Below are 20,892 nucleotides of genomic sequence, written 5' to 3'. Positions count from 1 at the left end.
GCAAAGTGCTAGATTTGTATATTTGATCAAAAGCTTTCTCAGTCAATTTATGTCTTCTCCAGAGTGGATGGGAAAACAGTTTGAAGCTGGAAGTAAAATTTTTATTTGCATTTCAAATGATCTAGTTTAAGTCAATTTTAGTATGCCATAGTCAACCTTAATCATACATAATATTTACAACAAGAAACCCGGGGCTCGTGAAAATTCAGTGGCTAAAAAACTTAATGTGTTAATGTTTAGCCCTGCATGCAAGAGAAAAATCTATCTCCAATCATATCATTAAAGTGAAACGCAACCCATCAAATCTATGTTAGAACATCACTGTTGCAGCTGTCTAAATCAGATAAATGAGAAATTTTAGTTACGTTTGATAGCCTTTAAATGCCAACATATTTTCAAAGTAGATTTTGTTCATGTTTTGAATTTAAAGAAACAGTGAAATCTTTGTCTTTTTTCACTTTTCACATAAACTTCAGACTGATGAACACTCCTGCCCCCCCCCATCAGCTGTGCACTTAACACAGGACGTACGGTGCTATACTAGCCAACAATTAAAGGCTGAAGTGGTAAAATTGTCTGTGGAGAAATTGTTACTCTTACCAGATGTCTTACACAAAGCAAAAGCAATTTTGCATTTTTAAGTGCTGCCATGCTACAACAGTGATGACAAAGGAGTAAGTGATGGTAAGGATTTATACAGCCTGATATTACACATTATCATGATGATACAAATACAGGAAAGAAAGCAGTTTATGTGCAGTTCTGTCCTTCTTGCAGAGGCAGATTTATTGTGCTGTAATTTAGGAAATAACTTCAACTCTAGTGTGAGAGTCAGCTATGGAAACTATACTCTGCTTTCTTCAGCCAGGGCAGTATTAACTCACAGGTCTTTAAAAAGTTGCAGGGCGGCCTGTCACAAGGAGTTGCAACTCATCTTGTCTAAAATCTTTGGTCTGACGTGGGCTTTGAGAAATTCAATTTTGGATGATTTCAGTCAAACCAACATGTTTATATGGGTTTTAAAAGTCCAGTTAAACTTCTTCTACCTGCCTGTAAATATACTGAGTATGAGATACATTTGACTGTTCTATGACTGGAGGTTTTTCATGTAATAAAACAAGCCAAGCAAGTATGTTAGACATACCTCTTGCTGTTCATAGGGGGCGACACAATCAATATTAACTCAAAGTTTTATCACAGGAGCTTTAAAAGAAGAAAAGCTACATATTTTTCCTGAAGCAAAATGGTCATGTTTGTTGAGCATTCAAGGACTTTTAAAAGTTTTAAGTAAATTTCATCGTTGTGCATAATCTGACAAAAGGAGTTTAAAGTGATGTGGGATAAATGTAGAACTTTAATTTTGGGATCAACTATGTTAAGGTCTCCTAAACCATTGCTTTAAAGTGGAAAATAAATAAGTTACTGAACATAATCTCAATTATTTCTCACAGTGCCTGTCTAAAAACAACAGTCCTGAACAACAGAAGAGCAGTGCATTTACTCTGCCATACTTCTGAGAAATGTTCAGAAAAGCAAAACATCCTATAGTTGAGAGGGAGAATGTTATAACACTGAAATACCAGAGCAAACACTAGACCCTTTTCTGTCACAGTCTCATGTTGGTCGGACTTACAAATGAAGAACTGACTTCCAAAAGACAGCCTCTGTGAAGAAGTGAACTTTACTGGGTGCACTTATTGGTCACACAACACATCATGGGAATTACAGAATGACTGCAGATTTCTAGATTGGGTTTGGGCTTAACCTCACTGATTGGATGGGAGCAGACCCTGCCTTTGAGCGTGCTCCAAAATGGCATTGTAGCAGAAGTAGTACTGGTCCGGGGTTTGAATGCTGAAGGCCCTCTGTGTTCTCATACGCCGCACTGTCTGGCATACGTTTAGAGAGCCTACATCTGCGAGCTGGGACAGACAGATGTCCAGGGCACAGAAGGTACCTGTCAAAAGCACAGATTCTTTGCAATGATCTTTTTTTAAGGACAGTGAAATCGATTTTGACTTCATTTCTCGACCTCTCACCTGTTCTCCCAATCCCTGCACTGCAGTGGACCACCATCGGAGGTCCTAGAGGGTGGCCCGTCCACTGAAGTCCTAAAGCCTTCACCATTTTTCTTTGTTGTCGCTTTACGGCTCCCAGGAAGTCGATGAGAGTCACTGCTGAGGTGGGAACCCCGTAGTCAGGCCAGCTGAGGTACTGGAAATGACTCACTTGTCTCTGTTCACATGTCTGAGTGGATGAGAGATGATTTATGTTAAATTCTTGTTTAAAAACAGCATACTTTTCAAAATGGCTTGTGCCACCTCTAGGAGAAGTTTTGTTTTAATTTTTTGTATTTTTTTTAACCTCTGTGCTCTTGCCTTAAATTAGACAAAAAGACCAAAAATACTTTTGTGACTCTATGTTTAAATCATGTAAGAGTTTAGCTTACAGTGCCAAAAAAAGTATTCACCCCTTGGATGTTTTCCCCTTTATTGATTTTATAAATACATCATGGTCTATATAATTTGGCATAAAAAAACACAAGAACTCTTTGAAAGCATATCTCTAATGTTAATTACTTTTCAAGTCCAGCCACAAAATCTGAATTGGATTAAGGTCTGGGCTTTGACTCAGCAACTCCAGAACATTCACCTTGTTGCCTTTAAACCCTTTCTTTGTATATTTCACTGTATGCCTTGGGTCATTGTCTTGCTGGAAAATAAATCTTCTCCCATGCAGTAATTCCCTTGCATACTGAATAAGATTGTCTTCCAGAATTTTCCTATGTTTTGCCACATGCATTTTAACCTCCAACTTTTCAAGCCTTCCAGAGCCGGCTACTGAGAAGCATCCCAACAGCATGATGCTGCTACCACTGTGCTTCACAGCTGGGATGGTGTGTTTGTGGTGATGTGCAGTGTTTGGTGTCCACCAAACACAGCATCTTGCTGATGACCAAAAAGCAAAATTTTGCATTTTGGTCTTATCAGACCAAAGAACTTTCTCCCTCTTGACCATGGAGTCTCCCACATGCCGTTCTGGTGAACTCTGGTCCAGATTTAAACTGAGTTTTCTTCAACAGTGGCTTTCTCTTTGCCACTCTTGCCACCCTCCTAAAAAGCTTTGATTGTTGAAGAACCTGGGCAACGGTTGTATGCAAAGTCTCTCCCAAAGGTAGATTTACACATGTGCCATATTCGTTCCTTTACTTGATGATGGATTTAACTGAACTCCAGGGGATGGTCATTGCCTTGGAAATATTTTCGTATCCATCCCCTGACTTATACTTTTCAATACCCTTTTCTCTGAGTTGCTTGGAGTGTTCTTTTGTCCTAATGTTGTAATGGTAGTCAGGAATACTGACTAACCAGTGGCTGGATCTTCCAGACACAGGTGTCTTTATACTACAATCACTTGAGACACATTCACTCTACTCAGGTGATCCTCATTTCACTTGTTATAAGAATACTAACATCAGTTGGCTGGACCTCTGTTGAATGGGGGGGGGGGGGGTTATGCTGCCACATATTTCACATTACATATTTTTGTTGAAATGACATTACTTTGTAAAAATCTGTTATTACTTTGACATTAAATAATTTTTGTTGTAATTTATTTTTGTCCAAAAAAAAAACCAAATAATATTGACCATGATGGACTGATAGGATCAATAAAAGGGTAAACATCCAAGGGGGTGAACACTTTGCAAAGTTACTATATCTCAGGTGGATGAGAAATAGCTGAGACTGTCAGCTTTGCTCTGTGCAATGTTATTATTAACAGCCTCCAGTGCAGCTTTCATATGTCGTTTTTAAAAAGTTGTATTTTTACACGTGACATGACAGTGACATCCTTAAGTCTCTTTGCTGGCATCCTCTAAACAAGGGCATAATAAAAATACTGCCCCAAGGCGATCAGAATTCAGGGAGAAGAACATCTGAGCTCTACTGCTCATCCTGGCTCAATTTAACCCAGATACATAAAATCCCACTACAGAGATATGCCCTCTATTTTTTTACCTTCCCAATGTTTTTTTTGTGTAACCAGAAAATTGTTGCCATGTGAAAAGCCTCCCTTGTACGCACTCTTTAGTTGAATCACAAATTCATACAGCAGTCCATGATTATACCTCAGTGTTGTGCAGTTCAAGGGTGGTGTGGTTGTAGTGGGTGTGATGGTCCACTCTCTGGTTAACCACTGCCATGTGGCCATACACCTCCTGTCCTCCCTCCTCCAGAGGCCAGTACTGTCCACACTTCCTCCGACTGCCCTCGTCCGTCCTGCAGCACACAGACAGAACATACTTGAGTAAATATATTTAAATCAAACTTAAAGTGCAGAGGCACCTTAAAACTACTGTGACTACTAAGACTTCAGGTGTCTCTCAAACCACTAGTGATTAGGGCTGGAAAACTTGAGATCAAAAAGCATTAGTATTAATGATCCAGGCCCAGGTAGTCAAGGCGGTTAAAAAAAAGTACCACCCATTTATTCAATAATAAAGTATCTTTGATATTTTTATAAATATGCTGAATTTACCTGGTTGTCATGACGACAACAAGCACATTTTGTTCCCAGACCATTCTCCAGAAATCACTGTAGGTTTTCTCTAATGGTCCTGCAAAGTAAAACAGATTAAAGCCCATTAAAAAGACTTCAGTCACTTGGTAATCAGAGTAATGGAGCATATCCATTTAATTACATTGTATAGCAGCATAATGAGTCACACTTGCACCTGATGCAATTAAAGACAACTGTTATCTTTTTGATAATATCTAAATCATTAATGCAGACCAGTCCTTTATCACCCTCTGGTTTTTCCTGCTAATAGTTCTTTATTTGCAAAAAATGACCTTGGAGTGAATGATTAGACACAGATCCACATGTTCAGTGGTCATTATGTATACCTGCCTTTCCAAATTTGTCTAGTCATCTGCTTGAAAACGGATGCTGATATCCTAAGCACCCATCTTAAGTACCATTAGAACGATTGCTGACACCCAAAACACTAAATCGGTCCATTTCAAATTTCCATTCCTTTGGGAATAGTCACAGATTAAAATTGGTGTACCCCAGGGCTTTATGCTTGGCCCCATGCCATTCACCATTTTGTGTGCCTCCTCCTCCTTTCATCTTGTGTTTATATGTCAGCCTTTACAGAGGCTGATGCTACCCGCTAATGGCAAAATGGTCTGAAACACAATTGTCTGCTCAATGAGATGAAGATGGGAGAAAAAACAGGCTAATATCTGCTTACATTAGTGATATTTGGACTGGACAGATCCATACTGTTTCCTAAAGACACAGTGGACTGTTGTCGTATGTGGTCAGAGATAATGTGGACCTGATTTTAAGTACACAAAGTAGAGCTTGAAAAACATACATCAGTCTGGTTCATCATTATTTCATACAAATAGAAATCATGTTAATTTGAAAAGGCATCTTTATTTAATCTCTGATATTGATGAACTTGGAAGCTTTATTTATTATTCAGTCTTTCCTTCTAAAAACAGCCATTGTCCCTGTCACCTTAGAGATTATTCAACCGTGCAGTTGATCTGCTGAGATTTAACATCTTAGTTTTCCTCATAGGTAGGAGGAAGGAGAATGGAGTGGGGTTTAGCTTATACTCATCACTAACTGGATGCTTGTTATAGCTACTGTAATTGCCCAGCTTCATCTGTGGCTTATTAATGACTCCAAACATTTCTATAAACATACTCCATCAGCTACTGATCTATATTGACCGCGGTGAATATCATCAAGACGTAGTTATTAGAAAAGACAAAACTTTTCAGCTGAAATATGACAACTTACTGCTCCCTCACTGCTGATTCTGTCACCAGCTCATGTTTTCTGCCTCTCAGTGGCTGGAACGGCAAAGACTCGCGCTACCTGTGACGTCACATTGCTATTTCAGTGAAGCACCTATGTAGCCTGATCACCAAACACAACTGGCAAAGGAAATTTACCTTTGTGTTGCAAAATGACTACTTTTTTGGCAAAGAGATCCATTTATTAGCCATTTGCCCATCATAAACACATCAAAATTTACTCAAGCCCTTTAATACTAAAACATGTGACAATTTTCATACCTTGGGTGCCGATGTATGCGCTTCTCTGTCTGTAGCCGTCCATGAAGCTCGCGTTGATGTAGTCAGATCTCTGTGAGCACAGAAAAACATTGGCACAACCATGTTATGTTGTAACTGTAGTGACAGAATTAATGAAGTAACTCTTGCTTTTTGTTAAGTATATCAAATCTGTTTAAAGAGACACTGAATAAAAGCCCATGGCACAATGAGATTGTTATAGGGGTTAGAGGAGTGAGCACAACAGACTGATCACAGAAACTGTGTCTCAGGCTGGACAAATACCAGCTTGCTTGTAAAGCAGAATACTGGCAGAGTGTCAGCCTTTCAAAATGATGAAGCTTGCCACATTTCTTGGCAGACAAGAGAGATCACAAAAGGAACAGCTCACTGGTCAAATAGTCTTTTTTATTTTGATTTGACACTTGTAAAAAAGAAATATCACAAAGCACTTACCTCGTTTCTTCTGGGTTTCAATCGAACTCTTGTTTGATCAAGGCACAGCACATCTCCATAGCGATTCCTCTCCTGATTGTAGACAGATCTGAGGAAAATAATGCAAAACAAATTACTGATGACCCTCATTACTGAAGTGGGCTTCCAGCACTCTGACAAACAACAAAACATTAGCCTGATGTCCTATTTCTGCTCATTAAATGTGCTGAAGCTCCAACATTCAAATATCATTTACATGACAAAGAGAGAAATCAAATCCTTGCATTTCAGGAGCCATAGAAAATATCAGCACGTTGGCATTTTAGGCCTGAAAAGGAAAGTATTTGATGTGTTGACGAAAGATGGTTTGTTCATTGACGATCAATTGTGTTATTCATATAACTTGTGTTGGTGGGGGTCTACATTTGTCTGGTTCTGTATAGCTTGAGTCATACAGGTGCTTATAAAAAAATTAGGATATCGGGAAACGTGTATTTTTTTGCTGTGATTTAGTTCAGAAAGTTAAACTTCTATAACTTCTGGATTCATCTCAAACAATGTAAAATATTTGATGATTATGGCTTACAGCTCACAAGAACAAAAAAAACACCATCTTAAAATATTACAATATTGTTCAAAGGTTTAGTTTCTTCTCACTTATTTCTCTCACTTAAGTTCAGTACACACAACCACAATCATGTGGAAGACTGCTGACTTGACATCGGTCCAGCAGACAATTGCTGACACCCTTCACAAGGAGGGTAAGCCACAGAAGGTCATTGCGAGGTCATTGAGAGGCTTTATCCTCTTGGAAAGTTGACAGTAAGGGAAAAGTGTGGTAAGAGAAGGAGCATAAGCAACAGGGATGATCTCAGCCTTCAGAGGATTGTCAAACAGATTCAAGAACTTAGGGGAGCTTCACAAGAGTGGACTGAGGCTGGACTTTGGGGATCAAGAGCTTCGACACACAGACGGGTCCAGGAAATGGACTACAAGTGTTGTGTTCCTAGTATTTAGCCACTCCTGAACCACAGACAATGTCATTAGTGTCTCATCTAGGCTAAGGATGGAGAGAACTGGACTGTTGATCAGTGCTCCAAGGCCCTAGTTTGATATGACAGTTAATTTTGAATTTCATTTGGAAATCAAGGTCACAAGAAGCCCAGAAACCAAGGTGCTTGAAGTCCAGTGTTTTCAGTTTCAGCAGTCAGTGATGGTTTGAGGTGCCATGTCATCTGCTGCTGTCGGTCCACTGGTCTTTATCAAGTCCAGAGTCAATGCTGTCACAGTGTTAGTTTTGTCGACTAAAACTATGACTAAAAATGTTTGTCGACAGCCTTTTTTTTCCCATGACAAAAACTAAACTATGACTGATAAAAACAGATCTGTGATGACTAAAACAGACAAAAAGTAAGTTTAGTTTTTGTCAAGATGACTAAAACTAGACTAACATGAAATGTAGTTTTTGTTGGACATTTAAAATCTGTGATATTTCTCTACTGGTTGTAAATCTGTCAAAAAACAATGCAGCTGTATCTATTCTGTCTCTCAGCTGTAGAAGGAAGGTGAGGCACGGTGCAGAGAACACATTAATATGACTTGATAACAGATTTAGGCAAGAGAATAAATGCTTGGACTAAAAGTAAAGACTAAAACATGAGGACTTTCTGTGGACTAAAACTAGACTAAAATGTCTTGAGTTTTCAATGACTAAAACTAGAGTAAAATTGAAAAAGGGTAGAAATGACTAAAATGGGACTAAAACTAAAAGACATTTTTTCTAAAGACTGAGACTAAAATTAAAAATAGCGGCCAAAATTAACACTTCACTGTCAGCCATCTACCATGACATTTTAGAGCTCTTTATGCTTCCATCTGCTGAGAAGCTTTAAGGAGATACTGATTTCCTTTTCCATCATCCAGGACTTGGCGCCTGCCCACAGTGAAGATAAAACTTCCAGAAAATAGTTTGCTGACCATAGTATTAATGCGTTTGATTGGCCAGCCAACTGGTCTGACATGAACCCTGTCAAGATAAGAGATGAGAGACACCAGACTCAACAATACAAGCTGAAGGCTGCTATCAGAGCAACCTGGGCTTCATAACACCCAAGCAGTGCTACAGACTGATTGCCTCCATGTTGCATTGTTGCAGTAATTCCTACTAAAGGAGCGTTGACCAAATACTGAGTGCATCAATGAACATAGTTTTCCAGAAGGTCAACATTTCCATACTATAAATCCTTTTTTGACTCATGATTATTGATATTCTAATATTTTGAGATAGTAGGTTTTAGATTTTTTGTAAGCTATAACCCATAGTCATCATCTTGAAATTTTCACTTTGTATGAAATCTAAAAATATGGAAGTTTAACTTTTCAAATTAAATTACAAAAAAACCTTTTTCATGATCTTCTTTTTCAATGCACCTGTAACCTCATTGCCTTTTGAAACTTAATATCTCAGACTTTTACTTGTCCCTTGTTTTAAATAATGCAAATCCAGTGCACCAAATGTTGTCCAAAAGTATTAAAACTGCGGTCGACTCACTGTGCACAGTGAAAGGTTCCGGGTGGAGGCTCTTTACGGAGCTCTTCATACTCTTGATGGATGCCTGAGCGCTGCAGCCTCCCGAGGTGTACCAGCAGCTCCTGTGGGCGCATGGACTCAGGTCCCGGGACGTGGATTGAAGCATCTTCGATAGGAATGCCCACCAGTTCGTCCACGGGGTCGACTCTGCCGTTCTGACCCGCCAGCAGCTGCTGGTTCCAGCTGTATGACTCAAGAGGCAGCAGACCACCGAGGTGCTGGGGGAGACAGTCCCTGGGGAGGTGTTGGCGCAGTTCGGCCATTTTCACCATCTGAACCTAGAATCAAAAGAGAAGAGAGTCAGGGAGACAGAAGAGCGTTGCAGCAAATTCCAGTCTCTGGCTTCTACTCAAGGTCGAACTTAAGAATTAGATTTGATAGTCAATGCTCAAATTTTTAAATATTTAGTACTCTCTAGCATCCTCTGGAGGTGCAGCAAACCAGTACTCAATGTATTATTTACTTTTTTCCTTTTCACGTCAGACTGTATTTGTTGTTTTTCATTTTCTTTCTAGTCTTGTTTTTTAATGTGGAACAAAGAGGTAAAAAATTGTAGATGCAGTAATGATTTAGGCATTCTAAATGAATAAATAAAATACACATTTCTCATGTACCCAGTAATCCAAAGAAAACAAATTACAGTTGACCGTGAGGTGACTCTGTCCTAAAGACATCCATACTAATAAAATCCTTCAGGGACAGAAGTGTGGTGGGATGATCGACCCCTGTGATTTGAGCATTTACATCCCAGGCAGCAGGCAGGATTAGTGGTTAGAGAGAAGCCCCTAATCAAATGATCACTTGAAACAATCAATGATGCTGAATTTTTCTGCTCACTCACTGCATGCCATTTCAGATGTATCATCATAAACATGATGCAATTATTAGAAAGCAAGCAGCAGGCTGCTTCCTTTACCCTCTCTCTGAGTTTCTCCTTGAGAAGCAGGCTGAGTAGATTGTAGGGCACTCGAAACCACACAGGGGCCCCAACAATCAAGACTTTCTTCAGCCTGGCTGGGAACGCCCCCTGGTGGAGAAAGACAGCACAAGACAGACACATTTATATCCCAAATCATACAGGTTTTAATCAAAATTGTCTTTGAAGATCAGGATTGAATTAGAGGCTTGATTGTTGGAGTTAGAGAGAGTGCATGTCAGTGTTAACTTATATGTAAATGGCCCAAACTTTTACAGTTCTGCCATCTAAATCAGCATGTAAAAGGAGCTTCAAGGCCTATTGCATACCTTAGCTACAGGTTTTGAATCAATGTGTGGTCACAAATACAGGGATTGAACTACTGACTCAAGATGCCATACTGCGCTGTCTAAAACACACATCACATAAATACTTTCATGTTCCGGGCAAATTAAGCACCACTCTTTGAGTGTTTAATTGCTACGGGGCAGGGATAAAATAACATTTATGCTTGTTATTTCATTCTGTAATTCATTCATTTTTCATTTTGGCCTTGGAAAAGAGTGGATTAAAAAATCAGCTGCTGTCATTTCAGTATAGTGCCTGTCATGATAGGTTTGCAGCTACAGGGGCATCTAAAAAAAGTGATCATTATGGAAAAAAACATTTTTTCTGTGATTTACTTAAGGAGGGGAAACTTCCATATAGTCTAGCTATCACACGCAAAGTGAAATATTTCAAGACTTTTATTTTATGTTGATGATTATGACTTATAGCTCATAAAAATATAAGTTTACTCCTTCAAAATATTAGAACATCACAAAACTTCTGTCCAAGAAAAGGATTTATAATACAGAAATGTTGACCTTCTGGAAAAATCTGCTCATTTATCACTTAGTAATTGGTTGGAGCTCCTTTTGCACAAATTGCTGCACCTATGCGACATGTCATGGAGGCGATCAGTCTGTGGCACTGCTGAGGTGTTAGAAGGCCCAGGTTGCTCTGATAGCAGCCTTCAGTTTTTTTTTTTCAGTTTTTGTGAGCTTTGTGCAGTCTTCCATGTGATTGTGGTTGTGTGTACTGAACTTAGTGAGAGAAATAACCAACAAGAAAGGGGACTTGTCAACTATATTTTAATATTTTGAGATGATGGATTTTTGTGAGCTGTAAGCCAAAATCATCAAGATTAAATTTTAAAGAAATCCTGAGACGTTTGACTTTGTATGAGACGCATCTAGAATATAGGGAAATTTAACCTTTTAAAGTGAATCACAGGAAAAACATAAACTTTTAGATCACTTTGAAATTTCTTTTGAGATGCACTTATATTTTTGTAATGTAACAATTTACTTTTGTTTGCCATTTTCTGTGTACGTTAAAAAACATGGATGGATGTGAAGTGTAACACTGTAAAACTGACCTTCAGTAAGTTGAGGATCTTCTTGCTCAGGTCCAGCTCAAAGTTTGTGTAGTTGGATCCAGCCATGTCATAGATGAACACCAAGCCATTCCTCTGGGTCTCAAAGCTGAGGGTAGACAAACCGTAAGACTTATGGTTAACCTTAAGAACATGTGATAAGCCAGTGTTTGCAACTTGTCATTTTGATCTAAAACTTCTGTCCTAAACTTCAGTCCTTAAGCTGACAATGAACAAAGAAGTCTTAAGCTGATGTGAGTCTGCTGGTCCTGCCTAAAACTCCAAAAACTGGTTCTTAAAGCTAATATAGGGTGGTAATTACTGTCGACATCAGCAGATATATTTTTCACATTAGCTGATACAGATAATGGCAAATAATGCCATAATGAAAAATGGAAACATAATTTTAGAAAATTTTGATCTGGGGAAGGCTACAAAAAATCTCTGCTGCACAGTGGCCTCCATAATTCTCAAATGGAAGAAGTTTGGCACAACCAGGCCTCTTCCAAGAGCTGGTCACCCAGCCAAACTGAGCAATAAGGGGAGAACAGCCTTGGTAAGAACGGTGACCAAGAACCAGATGGTCACTCTGACTGAGCTCCAGAGGTCCTGTGTGGAGATAGGACAAAGTTCCAGAAGGACAACCATCACTGCAGTACTCCACTGATCTGGCTTTATGGTAGAGTGGCTAAAAGGAAGCCTCACCTCAGTGCAAAACACATGAAAGCCTGCTCTGAGTTTGCAAAAGAGCACCTGAGGGACTTTAAGACTGTGGGAAACAAGATTCTCTGGTGTTACGAAACCAAGATGGAACCATTTGGCCTCAATTATTTCAAAATATTCAAAATAAAGCAAAAACAGCATTCAACAACCTAATGCAGAACAGATAAAAGGGCCAACGGTAAAAGTTGTTTTACCAGCCAAGTTAGGATTTACATGTTTGTGTTATTCGGGGTAAAAACTAACATACTTAGAAAAAAAGCAAGTAGATATCTATTCCTTTAGGTTTACAGACACTGCATCAGATTACCATGCTTAAACAGGATCTATTATTTGAGGGAAAGTTGTTACCCAGTTTAGATCAGATTGCATTTCACTTATCATTTCAAACAGTAAATGTAGCTACGTACAGTTTAATTTAAACTCAAACTATCAGATTTAGGATCAACGGCAGGTGAGTTTTTTTATAAAGAATTATAGAAAGGAAGGATGTTGTCTTAGGTTTCAATGCATAGAAGAAGGAAGAAAAGAATAACTATCATCAGGAATTTCAATAAACAAATTAAACATATGAGAACAATATAAAATATGTACAGTATCTATGTTGAACTGTAATCCTTACCTTTCCACAGCCCGGTCCAGGAGGTAGAAGAGGGCCTGAAGCACCACATGGTTTCCCGTCTTGTTTGGGTGGTGAAGCTTGGCTGTATACAGGGCGATGGAGGCCCCTGAGGGGTCCCGAACACTCTGAAATACACAAAACTAGCAGGTTATATCAGTCATTGCAGCTAAGCTCACAGCTGCTTAGTTTGCTAACCCCCACCAATACTCACACATACAAACTTGCTTTGTAGTTACAGTGCCTATAAAAAGTATTCACCCCCTTTGATGTTTTATCCTTTTATTTATTCATTTTTTCAAATCAGTCATGATCAAAACAGATTGCTATGTAATTTCAATTACATAAAAAATGTAATGTGAAATAAGTGCATAAATATTTATCTCCTTCACGTTAGTATTTCATAGATGCACCTTTGGCTGCAACCATTCACTAGTGGTCTCTCTCTCTAGTCTCCTTCTTGCATGCTCACTCAGTTTGTGAGGACAGCCTGATCCAGGCAGATTTGCACATGTGCCATATTCCTCCATTTTTTTAAATGACGGATTTAACTGAACTCCAGGGGATGGCCATTGCCTTACAAATGTTTTTTTTTTAACCAACCCTTGACTTGTACTTTCCAATAACCTGTTCTCTTGAGTTGCCTGGAGTGTTCTTTTGTCTTCATGGTGTAATGACGGCCAGGAATACTGATTAACCAGTGACTGGACCTTCCAGACACAGGTGTCTTTATACTACACTCACTTGAGACACATTTACTAGGTGATCCCCATTTCATTAATTGTGAGACAACTAGCACAAATTAGCTGAATCTCTGTTGAATTGGGTCAGTCATTTTAAAAGAGGTGAATATTTATGCAGTTACTTATTTTACCTTACATATTTTTAACTTTGTAGAAATCTGTTTTCACTTTGAAATTAAAAATGGATTTTCTGTAGTTTTATTTGGTCAAAAATGCCAAATTATATACACCATGATGGATTTATAAAAAACTTCAAAGAAAGAAATCACAAAATTCAACACAACAATTGTCTGGTTTTGGCTTCTCCAAATGGATTTTATTTATATTGTATCATAGTAAACAGGTAGTTTTTGTTTTTAGGGAAGACTGCATGAATAATGTGGCCCGTTTCCTCTAAATTTCAACTTAAAATTCCAAATTTACAACTTTAAATCTTAAACAGAATATGAAGAGGGATTATTTGTCTTTATCTTTCCTCCATCTAATTTTTTTCGACAGTGCAATTGACCTCAAAGCTAACTGAGTCTAATTAAAATTGTGACAAGAAGACAAGCTCTGCAAAAGAAGAGGCTGAACAATGACCACAGGGGGGCACTTAAGTTCATTTTCTGGTTACTGAGACATTGCCAAAAAGGGCTGTCAACAATTCAGCAGGAGGGATGACTGCTGTCACTGATGATACTGCAGGTTTTCAGCTCCTCTTGATGATCATTTTCCCATCAACCATGATCAGTTTTAGGGCCGCTGAGGTCGTTAAACTCCCAGAGAAAAGGCCTGCTGATCAAAGGTGCTATAGCAACATCCTTTGTAAGCAAATAAGCCTCTGTTCCTGGCCCCTGGGGGCTAAAAATACCTCAGACAGGATATGAAGCCTGCTGGTGAGGCCAGAGGACTCAGACGTCAGACGAGAGGATGTGCAGCATCAATGCCACAGTGGCACGTCAAAGGGGAAGGAAACACAGGAGAGTGGCAGTGCGAGCGAATGTGTGTATGCGTGTGCTGAAGGGAGAGGGCGACTTTTACAGTTTCTCGGCTGACAAAGGGGCTAAATTTACCTGGCACAGGAAATATCACTCGGTGTATGAGTCAGTCTATAAGATGCATCATCAAAACACCTTAAATTCCTTTTCAAATTGGTTCTGTAAGAATTTCATCAAGATGATTGTTCAACAAGTTCAGACTTCTTTTAGGTGAATTATTTATAGATCCTCAAACAAAGCTATGCACACTTTAATGCAAGCATTACACAAAATTTAAATGTTTGACAGAAAACTTTTTCTTTCTGTGTCACAGTCCAAATGATCATGCTTAAACAGAACAGTACTGGAGTTAATTCTCTTTTCCATTAAAAAAAAAAAAGTCTTTTATGAATCCACAAAAACGGGATAAGCAAAGTGAAACAAGGTCAGGAAACTTTGTTTAGTTTCTGTAGGTAGATTTGATATCCACTGAATGATTTGTCCTCTTTTTACACACAGTCAGCCCATGACAGAGCAAAGAATCAGAACCTGACAACGGTTCTGAAAACTTAAAGTTGAGATGAACAAATTGTGAAAATTAGAGCCAAAGCTAAGGGTGTAATAAAAGTCCATAAATATAAGCGGATTTTACATGGTTAAAAGGTGGGGCGGAACAAGTGTTTCACCAGAAATGTTTCAAGGCTTCATCACCTGTATCTTGAGTCGGAAGCTCAGTCACACAGTGCAGTGTTCATCCACGCCACACCCTGTTCTCACAGCACAGCTCACGTGCACATACGGTTCAGACAGGATGCTAGCTTTATGGAAAAGTAGCCTAACGACAGTGGAGCAATAAAACTAAGGAAGGGCACCAAGGTCTATGTCAGTGGTTCCCAACCTTTTCCAACTCAGGGCCCACTTTTAAGGCTCAAAAATTTTCGCGGCCCATCTCCGACCCCATAAATACGGAGGCCATATAATGCGTTCTCAGAGCACTTTTTTTAATTGAAGATTGAACATAAAGGACTGAACTGAATACAGGAGAAACATAAAACCATGGGAAGGAGTGCTTCTAGGACTCAATAAAAGTTTGTTTGAGGTGCTCTTTGGAAAAGGGATTCATAAAGTTGCTAACAGGAAGAAAACTCCAAGGCACTCTCTTTAAGCATTAAGATGCCTTTATTCTCACAGCACGAAGTTGAAGTGTGGTTTTAAGGTCTACACATGACCATCCTGTGAGAATAAAGGCAATTTAATGCTTAAAGAGAGTGCCTTGGAGTTTTCTACAGGAGAAACATGTTGGAAGCTCCACAGTCCCTAACACAGCATCTGTAACATGTTGCAACACCTTCAGTATTAACAACAAAAGTTCCTTTTATTTGCTTGTCACATGTCTAATACTTGAAGGAAAAACAAAAGAAAATAATGAAAAGAATATGTGAAAATTTTTAATATCGTTTCAAATGTAACTGAGTTTTAACATTTAAAACACTATTCTGTATATTTTTATTCTTATATAATTACATTATAATATATATCATATCTTATATAATTACATCTTTTTTTACCATTTTTAAATCCATTGTGATTACTCGTTGCCACTAGCTTGACTTCTAACGGCCGTATTATTGCTTCACAATCAACCAATGGCAGGCTGTTCTGTCTTATTCCATGCTGTGTTAAACTGCACATGCTTAAACACGTGGATCATTATGAAGTCAGCCCAAAGGAGCATAATGGAGAGAAAGAGAGATGGAGAGCCTGTGATGTGGCCCTCTGTGTCACTGTTATTTTAATATTTAGTGGTAAAACGTACAATTTTTAGCAGAAATAACCACTTTAAGAGTCACAGAGTCAGTCCAGATAGTTTACACCAGTATCGGATCTGTACTCAGTATTGGATGACACCCAGTGCTTTGGTATTGCTAAAAAGGCCCTGAAATCCTTTAAAAGGCAACAGTTATTTTCTTAGTAGTGAATCTTATCTTTGTTTGGAATTATTTTTAACTATGAGGACTGAAGTCAAGTGGCCTTGTTGCTTTAAAACAGTTTTTTTCTGAATAAAAAGACCAGAAAATATCTAAATGGAAGCCATGGTGGGAGCTGATCTCTGCTGAAAGGTGCCTTAAGTCTTCCCTCCCTATTTCTCTCCTTGTTTTCAACAATAAATATTAACTTAAACATTTATTCCTATATGTTGATGCTAACAGCATTGGAATTAATAATTTTGAGTGACTGCCACAATGAGCGAGCCATTAACCTGACTACTATTTTGTATTGCTGTTAGATCTACTTTCTATTATACTGATTTTTCTGCTCTTTTAACAATGTTAACATAGGTTGTCTCAGTCAGAATGTATACTGTAAAGTGTCTCAGATGTTTGGTAGTTCATATGCCCCCAAAATTAAGATGATTGACTCTTCAATAACATAATTTTTTATACAACAGCCACATTCCTAGTTCTCCTACATTCTACCTTGATTTTGAGACATTTTCCATCAAAATCAAGGAAAAGGAATAAAGAAGAATGCAACTAAAGAGGGTGTTTGTGGAAAGAACTTTGCATTTTCATCACATAGTCATGTGTTTTCAGTAGGGTTTGGAAAACACTGGGCGTCTATCAGAAAAAAAGAATAACGTTTTCTAGTGTTGGTTTGTCTTTTCATTCATCACATGCCTTATCCATGATTGTTGCTCGATATGACATTAGACAGGACTTTTCCACTTAAGGGATGACAAACCTAGAGGAGATTTACAGGATTGTCTTACCAACACTGTGAACTTTCCACTGAGTAGCTCCGACCGCAGAGGTTCCTCCTGTGGCTGAAGTCTGACGATTCCTTCTTTCAGACGCGTTTCCTGCAGAAAAAAAAAAGAAAGATCACAGCAGGTGAAGAAAAGCTGCGGGGTAGCTATAACAGGCTGTCACATTGAGGTGAATTCCTCCCTGTGAACAATAGACAATTATCCGCCTGACTTTCCTGTCAGGAGGATCCCTCTCTTCAAGGTTTCCATTCCTCCCCCCCGGGGGAGGTTGTGTGGGAGTTTTCTTGAACTTAGTCTAAGGCCAGAAAATGGGAGGTGTCATTCACATTTACAGTTTTATTTGAGGTTTCTCTGTGTTTAAAATAATGTGGTCTTTAACTGTAATCAAGGGATAGTTAAATAAATCTCACAGGACCAGACATAAATATACCTTTTATACCTGGAGACTTGGCATGAAACCCCCAAAAAATGTTGCCATAATTTCACTAACACTTATGTTTTTCAGTTTGGTTTTTATTTGGACCTTTCCTGTTCTTATAGAAGACATAATACAAACAGCATCACTCAGTCAGTCACAGCTACTTCAGCTCTTGTTCTTTCTATAAATCCATCCTGTGTTATTCGGCAGACAAATATGAAAGATATCTGATATACAGAGTATAAAAAGATAAAGGATATATTATACGAGAGAGCTGTCTCCTTCCATGTAATGTAATATTGGAGCTCTGCAGATGGACCTGATGGCTTCCTGTAAGATGTGTACCTGACAGCTGAGATTCATTCTTAATATGCTGCCAATGACTGATGATAGTGATGAATGAAAAAGAGCTAGGGCTGAGAAAATTTACCAGTGAGTATCTCTTAAACTCAACACTATGGAAGCCCATTTCCGCCACTTAAAAAAGAAAAATGTAAAAGTTAGGCAATTGAAAAAAAAAAAGAAAAAAAAGAAAAAACTATGTCATAATAATGACATAAAAAGTAATAATTATGAGATAAAAAAGTCTAAATTATGAGGTAAAGCGTCAAAATACATGATAAAAAAATCATAATAATGAGATAAGTCAAATTATGAGATAAAATGTCATTATGACTTTTTATCTTAGTTTGGACTTTTTAAACTCATAATTTTGACTTTTTATCTGATAATTATAACTTTTTTTAAAATTATTTTGACTTTTTATCTCATAATTATGCCTTTCTATCATATAATTTTGACTTTTAACTCATAATTTCAAATTTTTATCTTATAATTTCACCTTTGTATCTCCTATTTTCAACTTTTTATCTCATAATTATGACTTTTTACCTCATAATAGTGACATTTTATCTCTTAATTATGACTTTTTATTTCAAAATTTGACTTTTATCTTATAACCATGACTCTGTATCTCCTTTTTTCAACTTTTTTCATAACTCATAACTCATGACTTAGGATTTTATTTTATCTTTTTAAGAACTGCCTTACTCTTACATTCATTCTTTTTTATTTGGTGGAAATGGGCTTCCATACAAATTAGAGATGTTTGGAGTTGACATAAATCCGTGTTGTCTTCTGGACTGTGGACATTGATATGTGGTCATAAATTGAGTTTCCTAACGTTTATGTGGTCCTGATTTCAAGAACTCAAAGCAGAGCCTGAAGGCTCACATCAGCCTGGTTCATCAGTGACGGATGTAAAACTGAATAAATGATGAGTTTTTTTTCATTACTTCATATGAGCTGTTTCTCTGTATTGCAGTGATATATTTACCTTGCTTTACTTCAGGTAATCTGTGAAAAGATCACGCTGTGGTTTCTAAATCTGTTTGCAAAACTGTATTTAAAACTGTATTTTAAAATGAGATGTATCCCAGCTGTCTTATTTAGTCTAGTTCGATTTTAAACCTATATAATCTAATTTGTGATTAATTTCCCAGCCCTACTTACTATACACAACTGAAGACCAGCGGTTTTAAAGGGGTCTTGAATTATGACCCACTACAAACTCTTAATCATGACCCACATTTTTTACCAACCAGGTGTTTTTAATGAAGCATAGAGGAGTTTGGACCTGTAGCAGTACAGAACATGACAAAGCAAAACAGAAAAAAAAAACCACCCCAAAATTTCATTCATTCAAATACAGACAAATCCAATCTGAAAGTCCTAAAACTAAGGTTACAGTAGATGGTACTAAAAAAAGTGGATCATTTTATGCCAAGTCTACGTGAACATCAGTTTGACCCAAACAAGCATTTCACCACAACCTTCTCCTTAGTTTGTTCTGATAACCTCCTTGTACCCAGCCTGTTCTGCTGGCCTGACGCAGTATTAAACCGAGTTAAATGAAGCATGGCCCTGCAGGGGAGACTAATCCTTCTCAAAGTCACACTCTGGGCGTTCGTTAACGAGCCGTGTTTATGCAGGGAAACTTTTCATTGCAGAATTAAGAACCCACCTGGGTGACTGAAGGGATTTTACTTAAATCCTGCAATGTCTTGAAGCTATTAAGGTCACTTTAGTATTTGCCAGACGTTTGGAAACTTTGTTTGCTGTGATAGATAAACCAGAGCAGAAAAATGCTATTTTGCATGTTAAAGTTTGACCACAATTAAATTCACAGTGGCGTAGACCCTTTAGGGACAAAATGAGAAGTTATCCCTTATCTTGTCGTTATTCTGTGGCTCAGAGGAGGAGGTCGTCAGTATGTAATTATCTAAACGTTATTTTCAGATCATAAAGGCAATGAGATCTGAAGTCTGAGCAGTGCTCTGGAGAGTTGATCGTGATCATCATTTTCCATTTTGATGGTAATGATAGGACCAATCTGCCAGCTGCTCCTTCAATGATAAGCAGGGGGCAGATCATTTTCTTTGATATATTTGATTATGTTCTACCCACGAGTCCTGACTCTACTAATCTACATCTCAGAGATGGTCTGCTGCCATCTTATTTTGATAGAACTGCCCCTCAGGTTCTACAGCCAGCTACTTTAGATGAACTCCAATGTTTTATTCACCTCTGCTGACTCTCTGCTCTAATGAGGGGACTAGACTTTTTTTTTACTTGACACAGATTTCATCCAGTTGCTCTGAACTAATAACCCTTCTTCTTCTATCTAAATTGATTACCCTACACATTTATAAACCATTTATTTATTTATTTTCAAAACAAAGCTTATTTTTACCCCTCTACACTTATCTTGTTGGTTATTTTAGGTGCTGAAGTAGTCTATATTTTTAAAAAATAATTTTCCCTTAATGTGAACTCGCGGCTGAACCGAGTTCACCATTGAAGCACAACATGGAAATATTAAAACCCATCTTTATCTGTTTAAAAGCACACAGAAAATGGCCTCACATTCACAGATCCTATATGAAAATTATTTATTATTTGTTTGAATGTTTTAAAAGGCAGTACATCACAAAATCCAAGTTATGGAGGACAAAAGAGTATGATGATAAAATCTGAAGTTAATGTCCGCTAATACTGATATCATCTTATGCATCCCTGGTCATTGGTATTATTTATACCCCTTATAACAAGGTATTAAGTTGCATGTAACAGAAGCATTTGATTCCTGATTTGTTCTCTGTTATGAAAAGCATAATTCAAGTTGTCAGTGAAGGATTCATTTCTTCCCTGATTTTA

General features: G+C 38.0%; 1 protein-coding gene across 3 annotated transcripts in view; it reads right to left on the bottom strand.

Moving 5' to 3' along the window:
• Positions 1 to 1,665: 1,665 nt before the first annotated feature.
• Positions 1,666 to 20,892, bottom strand: part of ptpn9a (protein tyrosine phosphatase non-receptor type 9a) — a 36,901-nt gene continuing 17,674 nt past the window's right edge. For all 3 annotated transcript variants that reach the window (XM_041795084.1, XM_041795085.1, XM_041795086.1), the window contains 11 exons: positions 17,262 to 17,351; positions 12,793 to 12,917; positions 11,454 to 11,559; positions 10,034 to 10,144; positions 9,079 to 9,395; positions 6,549 to 6,636; positions 6,096 to 6,165; positions 4,540 to 4,618; positions 4,130 to 4,280; positions 2,040 to 2,247; positions 1,666 to 1,957 (listed from right to left, as the gene is read on the bottom strand). In XM_041795084.1, the coding sequence (XP_041651018.1) occupies positions 1,767 to 1,957; positions 2,040 to 2,247; positions 4,130 to 4,280; positions 4,540 to 4,618; positions 6,096 to 6,165; positions 6,549 to 6,636; positions 9,079 to 9,395; positions 10,034 to 10,144; positions 11,454 to 11,559; positions 12,793 to 12,917; positions 17,262 to 17,351 (1,536 nt within the window). In that variant the 3' untranslated portion in view covers positions 1,666 to 1,766. The remainder of the gene's footprint in view (positions 1,958 to 2,039; positions 2,248 to 4,129; positions 4,281 to 4,539; positions 4,619 to 6,095; positions 6,166 to 6,548; positions 6,637 to 9,078; positions 9,396 to 10,033; positions 10,145 to 11,453; positions 11,560 to 12,792; positions 12,918 to 17,261; positions 17,352 to 20,892) is intronic.

The sequence above is a fragment of the Cheilinus undulatus genome, linkage group 9 (genome assembly GCF_018320785.1).
Source record: "Cheilinus undulatus linkage group 9, ASM1832078v1, whole genome shotgun sequence".
Classification (NCBI taxonomy): Eukaryota; Metazoa; Chordata; class Actinopteri; order Labriformes; family Labridae; genus Cheilinus; species Cheilinus undulatus.
This window is presented reverse-complemented; position numbering and strand designations above follow the sequence as displayed.